This window comes from Electrona antarctica (genome assembly GCF_951216825.1).
Source record: "Electrona antarctica genome assembly, chromosome: 9".
NCBI classification, from domain to species: domain Eukaryota; kingdom Metazoa; phylum Chordata; class Actinopteri; order Myctophiformes; family Myctophidae; genus Electrona; species Electrona antarctica.
Genome location: NC_136790.1, coordinates 36,223,070 through 36,230,599, shown reverse-complemented (window position 1 = coordinate 36,230,599; position 7,530 = coordinate 36,223,070). Strand labels below are relative to the sequence as shown.

At 44.3% G+C, this 7,530-nt stretch overlaps 1 protein-coding gene across 1 annotated transcript in view; it reads left to right on the top strand.

Moving 5' to 3' along the window:
• cenpp (centromere protein P) overlaps positions 1-7,236 on the top strand; it is a 116,179-nt gene extending 108,943 nt beyond the window's left edge. Inside the window, exons 8-10 of the mRNA XM_079511089.1 lie at positions 5,005-5,084; positions 5,210-5,301; positions 6,451-7,236. Coding sequence (XP_079367215.1) covers positions 5,005-5,084; positions 5,210-5,301; positions 6,451-6,566 — 288 coding nt within the window. The 3' untranslated portion in view covers positions 6,567-7,236. The remainder of the gene's footprint in view (positions 1-5,004; positions 5,085-5,209; positions 5,302-6,450) is intronic.
• The last annotated feature ends 294 nt before the right edge of the window (positions 7,237-7,530 follow it).

Genomic DNA, 7,530 nt, shown 5'->3' with positions numbered 1-7,530 from the left:
AGCCCAGTGTCCATGACATCAGAGACACTGGGCTCACTGCTACAATCTAAAATATCTAAAACCACATATTACACACATAAAGACCCCCAGGAAAGTGTTCTAAATCTTCTAAACGTCATTAACATGTATTTTTTTTGCAAAAAGGGTCCCTTTAACAATCCTCTCATGAGGACTGATAATAATATTGCTGGAAGGTTAATATTATCGGGACCACACAAAGCATCATATTTGAAAAGAATGGTAATCTAAGGAACAACTGTGTACTTGATCTGTATGATCCATATGGAACCAAATGGACCCTTAAGGATCCATTTGGTTCCATTTGTACCATAGACAATTTGTACACTGCCAGATTTATGGGGGTTCGTGAAACTACTGGTCTAATCTGGTTACACCCACACATTAATCAAATTACAGCCCTATTCAATTTGTATACACTCCAATGTAATCGGTTTACACTCCTATTACATTGGACGCAGGATGAGTAGTAAAATAAAATCAACAGTTTCTGGACCAGCCAGTTACCACAGCACTCCTGGTGTCGTACAGGTGTACATGCAGTCAGAAACTGTCGGATGTGTCCAATAGCGTTCCAGATGAGCTGAGGTCACGTAACACAAATATCCCAGGTTCAAATCCCGCTGTAACTAGGGTTGGGATCCTTTAGGATTGTAACGATATTCCTTCACGATTTACTCTTAATGGTGTGATTCCTTAACAGTTCCCTTTAAACATGATATCCGGAAGTTATGCGGAAACGTCTACCGAGTGGCAAAAAAAACCTACTTTCTGGCCTTGACAGCCCATACATCCAAACAGAAAAGTCCTATCTGATTGCATTAAATGACGTTAAATTATATTAAACTCACATTGCCACTCGATTTGCCACTCACGTTATGCAGGCGCACGCCGCATACCCTCTATAGGGCCTTCCAAATGGAACCTTGCAGGTCTGTAACTCTGAGAGTACAATTTATGGTGACCCATGAAATGTTAAAGTTTGAGAACCACCGGCATCCACATATCATTACTGACGTGTGATAAAACCTGGTTCCTGAAAAGGTTCCAAATGTGATGCTGGATCCGGTTCTGTATCCCAACCCTAGCTGTAACCGTGTTCTGTATCCCAACCCTAGCTGTAACCATGGTTCTGTATCCCAACCCTAGCTATAACCGTGTTCTGTATCCCAACCCTAGCTGTAACCATGGTTCTGTATCCCAACCCTAGCTGTAACCGTGTTCTGTATCCCAACCCTAGCTGTAACCATGGTTCTGTATCCCAACCCTAGCTGTAACCGTGTTCTGTATCCCAACCCTAGCTGTAAACGTGGTTCTGTATCCCAACCCTAGCTGTAACCATGGTTCTGTATCCCAACCCTAGCTGTAAACGTGTTCTGTATCCCAACCCTAGCTGTAAACGTGTTCTGTATCTCAACCCTAGCTGTAACCATGGTTCTGTATCCCAACCCTAGCTGTAAACGTGTTCTGTATCTCAACCCTAGCTGTAACCGTGGTTCTGTATTCCAACCCTAGCTGTAACCGTGTTCTGTATCTCAACCCTATAGCTGTAACCGTGTTCTGTATCTCAACCCTAGCTGTAACCGTGTTCTGTATCTCAACCCTAGCTGTAAACGTGTTCTGTATCTCAACCCTAGCTGTAAACGTGTTCTGTATCCCAACCCTAGCTGTAACCGTGTTCTGTATCTCAACCCTAGCTGTAACCGTGGTTCTGTATCCCAACCCTAGCTGTAACCGTGTTCTGTATCTCAACCCTAGCTGTAACCGTGTTCTGTATCTCAACCCTAGCTGTAACCGTGTTCTGTATCTCAACCCTAGCTGTAACCGTGGTTCTGTATCCCAACCCTAGCTGTAAACGTGTTCTGTATCCCAACCCTAGCTGTAACCGTGTTCTGTATCTCAACCCTAGCTGTAACCGTGGTTCTGTATCCCAACCCTAGCTGTAAACGTGTTCTGTATCCCAACCCTAGCTGTAACCGTGTTCTGTATCTCAACCCTAGCTGTAACCGTGTTCTGTATCTCAACCCTAGCTGTAACCGTGTTCTGTATCTCAACCCTAGCTGTAACCATGGTTCTGTATCCCAACCCTAGCTGTAAACGTGTTCTGTATCCCAACCCTAGCTGTAAACGTGTTCTGTATCTCAACCCTAGCTGTAACCGTGCTTGTTAAGTGTCCTTGAGCAAACAAAACCAAACACTGCAAAGTAACCACACACACACACACACAGGACAGTTTACCTGCACAGGTGAGCTCCTAGAGACGGAAAGGATGGTCGGCCTGCTACTGCCCTCATATATATAGACTGTGTGTGTGTGTGTGTGTGTGTGTGTGTGTGTGTGTGTGTGTGTGTGTGTGTGTGTGTGTGTGTGTGTGTGTGTGTGTGTGTGTGTGTGTGTGTGTGTGTGTGTGTGTGTGTGTGCACGTGCATGTGTGCATGCGTGCACGAGCGTGTGTCACCAATAATGGCAGTGTAGTGGTCTGTCATTACATAGCTGCTGCACTTCAGGACATCAGAGTAAATAATAATACAGTGGTACATTGTGGGAGGAGGATCAGCGGTTAAACGCCACAAGACCACTTCTTGCTGTGTGTGAGTGTGTAACGGTATAAAATACTAATTTATGAAAACCAAAGCCAGGCTGTGTGTCCAGAATAGAGTGCACCAGTGTGCACACTGCCCAGTGCATGCACGCACGCACGCGCGCACACACACACACACACGCACACACACACACACACACACACACTCATACACAGGTTTGTAAGGAGCATGTTTTCTAAGAGTGTAGGTGAGGGGTGAGTTGACAGGAAATACCACAGAAAAGGAGAGAGGGAGAGATACAGAGCGAGAGACTGAAAGACAGAGAGAGAGAGACAGACAGAGAGAGAGAGATACAGAGCGAGAGACTGAAAGACAGAGAGAGAGAGAGACAGACAGAAAGAGAGGGGGGGAGAGAGAGAGAGAGGGGAAAGGGAGAGCAAGCAGAACGAGAGGGAGGGACTAAAATGCTCCAGTAAGAAGAAAGAAAATAAAACCACAGAGGCGGAAAATATTCTGGATGAACGGGCTCAGATGGAGAGACTCAACACACACACACACAGTCGCAAACACACACACATACACACACTCCTGGGGAGGAGCGGAGTGGATTTTGTGATTCACCTGACATCATCAGACCAAGTGATACAACATACTGGATGTTATATCCCCGCTTCCTCTCCTCTCCTCTCCTCTTCTCCTCCTCTTCCTCCCCCCTCCTTATCTTCTCTTCCTCTCCTCTCCTCTTCCTCTCCTCCTCTTCCTCCCCTCTCCGCCTCTTCCTCTCCTCTTCCTCCCCTCTCCTCTGCCCTCATGCATTGATTCATTGTTAAAAGGTCAAAACGTGAGCAAGGTTGCATGTTGGGTAGAACATGCAACTCTCTGAACATCTCTTAAGACAACGAGCTTCATAACACTGTTACTTCTAACCATTGGCTGACACACAGACAGACATATAAACTGACAGACTGGTACACACACACACACACACGTGTGCGTGCGTGTGTGTGCGTGCACGCGTACTAGCAGGCTGGTAGCCTCGGAAACCCTAGCAGGCTGGCTGATGGAAACAGGAATTGATAGTTAAGGGAGAGAATGAAAGAGAATGGAGGACGAAATAGACGACTTGAGGAAGAGAAAGAGTTGAAGTTCTGGAAACAAATGCATTTTAGAGAAGAAGAGAATAGAGCGTCGCAGTCCCGCACAAAAAGTGTTGTACCTTTATTTTCTTCTTTCTAATTATTTGATCGGCCCAAAACGTGTTTGTCATGATTTGTCACAACTCGAGGTGGCTTTGTCCGTGGCGTAAACGTCTTTAAATAAATACTTTTTGAAAAGCCTTTGGGAACATGAATGGGGAATTATTTCCTGGGCCACTCGTCGTTCTGAAAGGGGGTGGGACTGTAAAGTGAAGACCCCACTGATGGAGAGATTAAGAGGGGGGTTACATGCTCTTAATGACTAGAAGATGTTAGTGTACTCTGTTGAGGAACAGAGAGAGAACAAAGGAAGGCGAGAGAGGAGGTTGTATTTACTTGGTGTGTCTTCTATTTAAACCACTTACATGTTTTGTTTTTGTTTTTTTCAAGCTTGCTTTGAACAAAAGGTGTTGGCTGCCCCAGTTTAGATCGGGAGCGATTATCAGGCAAGATTATCCTCTGGTGTGAGCGAGTGGTTATAAAATCCAACCTTTACCCTCCCGATTTGGAGGACAGATGTGAAGTGAATTCTCATTCACTTACTTCACATCTGTCCTGATGACCTTCGGCACGGCCGGCGACTGGTCCAAACAACCAGCCGAGCCTGTGGCGAGACCACTGTGTATCCCCAATGTCGCTTATCTCCATATTCAAACCTTTTGTGTTTCTTCTTAAATTAATGCCCCAGTATCACAAAAGTAGCAAAAAGTAGAAACTTTTGATGCTTTAGAATTTGAATCCTGAAAAGTAACACTTTTGGAGATATGAGACAGAGACGTTATGTGTCTTCCCAGACATAATATTATTACAAGCACTGCAGGTTTAACCAATGTGTTTATATCTGCTGCTCTCTCTGCTACTCTGCTGCAGCATGCCACAATGTGAGAAGATGAAATGATGTGAGGTGCTGCGTTCGGGAAAGAATCCTGTAGTGTGTGATTATTTAAAAATGTTGCTGTGTGTGCGTGTTTAAGACCATCTTATAAGAGAATCTAGATTATCCTATAGTATGTGATTATTTTAAAATCTTGTTCTGTGGACATGTTGTCCAAAGCGCTTTCTGTGGACGGACTAGACACGGCCCGTAACAGGTCAGAGTGTGTGTAATGACTCGATCTGAGGAGCGTGTGTGTGTGTGTGAGAGAGAGCGATTATGATGCGCTGACAATGCAAATATACTGGATGTGACTGGACATCCAGACTGACAGATATTTCACCTATCTCTCTCTCTCTTTCTCTCTCTCCAGGAGAAGTATGCGTCTATCATATCGTTTCCTGGAGGCTGTAGGTCAGAGGTCATGGCTATAAACCACCCTAAACTTCCTGGGTATGTGATGTCACTTCTTCTCTCCTATGTTTTGCGCTACAGCACAACTGTTCATTCATTGGCCAGTGTTGTGTCTCTCTCTAGCTGTGTGCTGTTCATTCATTGGCCAGTGTTGTCTCCTATAGCTGTGTGCTGTTCATCCATTGGTCAGTGGGCGTGTCCATAGAGGGTCAGGTGACTACTAACATTGAGCTGCTGACCAAGATCCCAGAGACAGGTAAGATGTTTGTACTGGTCCTTCATGCAGGTGTTCTGATTCACCTTTAAAATAATGTGGACGAATGACAGTGATCACACAATATGACAATATGATGTCACATGAAGTCATGGCGGTGGCTCAGGGGTAGAGTTTCCGGATGGTAACCGCAAGGTCGCCAGTTCGAACCCGGGCTCCCCCAGAGTTAGTGTCGAAGTGTCCTTGAGCAAGAACTGAACCCCAAATTGCTCCTGATGTGCTGGTTGGTACCTTGCATGGTTTCTGCCGCCATCGGTGTATGAATGGGTGAATGTAATGCACAATCTATGTAAAGCGCCTTGGATAAAGGCGCTATATAAATGCACCATTTACCATTTAATATGACATCAAAATGAAATACAGAATTGATTTCAAAATTGGTCTATAAAGCTTTGGTCACTGGTTCAGGGTATCATGAACCATCCACCGGTCTGATATCATGAACCATCCACCGGTCTGATATCATGAACCATCCACCGGTCTGCTTTCAGTCCCTAAAACCCAAACTAAACGCAGGGAAGCAGCATTTAGTTGTCTATGCACCAGCACCACATATCTGGAACAAACTCCCAGAATACTGCAGGTCTGCCGCCCGCCACTCTTATGTCTTAACAACTAAAGACCTTTCTGTTTGTCTGTGCCTTTGATTGCGGTTCTTTTATTTAGTTTTCATTCTCTTCTGCATGGTAACTATCTTATTTAATTTGTGCGTGTAATTGTGTTTCCTTGCTGCTTGTTGTTCTGTGTAAAGCACATTATATTGCTTTGTTGAAATGTGCTGGCCATGGCTCAGTGGTCCAGGCACCTTGGCTGGTAATCCAGTCTGGCAGTGTGCCGCGGGTTCGACTCCCGATCCCGACAGCCTACTGTCTGTCCCTACATAAAATAAAGGCGAAAGCCACAAAAAAAAAAAACATTAAAAAAAAGAAAGAAATGTGCTATACAAATACAATCACCTTGCCTTGTTGAATCATACTGTGTGTGTGTGTGTGTGTGTGTGTGTGTGTGTGTGTGTGTGTGTGTGTGTGTGTGTGTGTGTGTGTGTGTGTGTGTGTGTGTGTGTGTGTGTGTGTGTGTGTGTGTGTGTGTGTGTGTGTGTGTGTGTGTGTGTGTGTGTGTGTGTGTCCTCAGCGGTCCAGATGTCTTCCAGTTTAGTGGAAGAAGCTCCACAGTCCTTCAGGTCTCTCCTGGTATTCCTCGGACCCAAAGACGCCATCGACGCTCTGATCAAGTCTGTCAGCGTTTAGAGAGACTCACACACACGCCATGCACACACACACACACTCTTCTGTAAGACCACTTAAAACCAAAACATTCGACCAAATGATGGTTCAGACAATGCACACACATACAGACACGCGCACACACACACACACACACAGGTCTAATCTACTCAAACTGCCAGTTAATGTAATCTTTTTATCTCACTGAGAGAAGCTACAATTCTCTCTCTCTCACACAGTACACACACACATTCTGCAAACTGAATGATTGAAATAAGTATCAGTAGGCAGAATACATGTGTCCACAGAACAATACAACACAATAATTACACAACACTGATCATAATACACTTAATACACACACACACACACTTAAACACCCTACCTTACCTTTAAGTAAAACTGTGGCATTTTCACAATATGGTAGAATTTCTCTTGAGTCAAACACTTTTCCATATCTCTGTCAAATAAAACAGCAAAAGGCAGAAGTGTTTTATAAATCATTTTTATTGAATATAAACAGCTCTGTTGTAACGACTCTGTTCTCTTCCTGCGGTCGCCAGAGCACCCAGCGGAGGGGCGCTCTGACTTTGCTACCAACAACTTAAAGATATAGAAAAATAAATCATTTAAATACAAAATGCCAGACATCAACGTCCCATTTGTATTCTGAAATAAAGTACTTTTCTCATCAGTATTTCTCACAGTCTTTTATTTCCCTCAGCTATATACAGACGTACACCAGCAGTTAATATAAGCTTCTTATTAATGCTAGTGCTTGTGATTCTCTCCTGTTTAAGCCTCATTTACACTTTGGTTGCACATCGGTGCTGCGCGTCCAAAGTATACAGTTGGAGGCCATCGATATTGTCCTTTTCTTTTTGCTGAGGTTTGCGTGATCTGCGCAAAAGGACAGTTAACCCATTTTGGGCGGGAACCCCTTTTGGTGTTTTAAACATTGTTATAATTTAGCTATTGAAAAATAGCA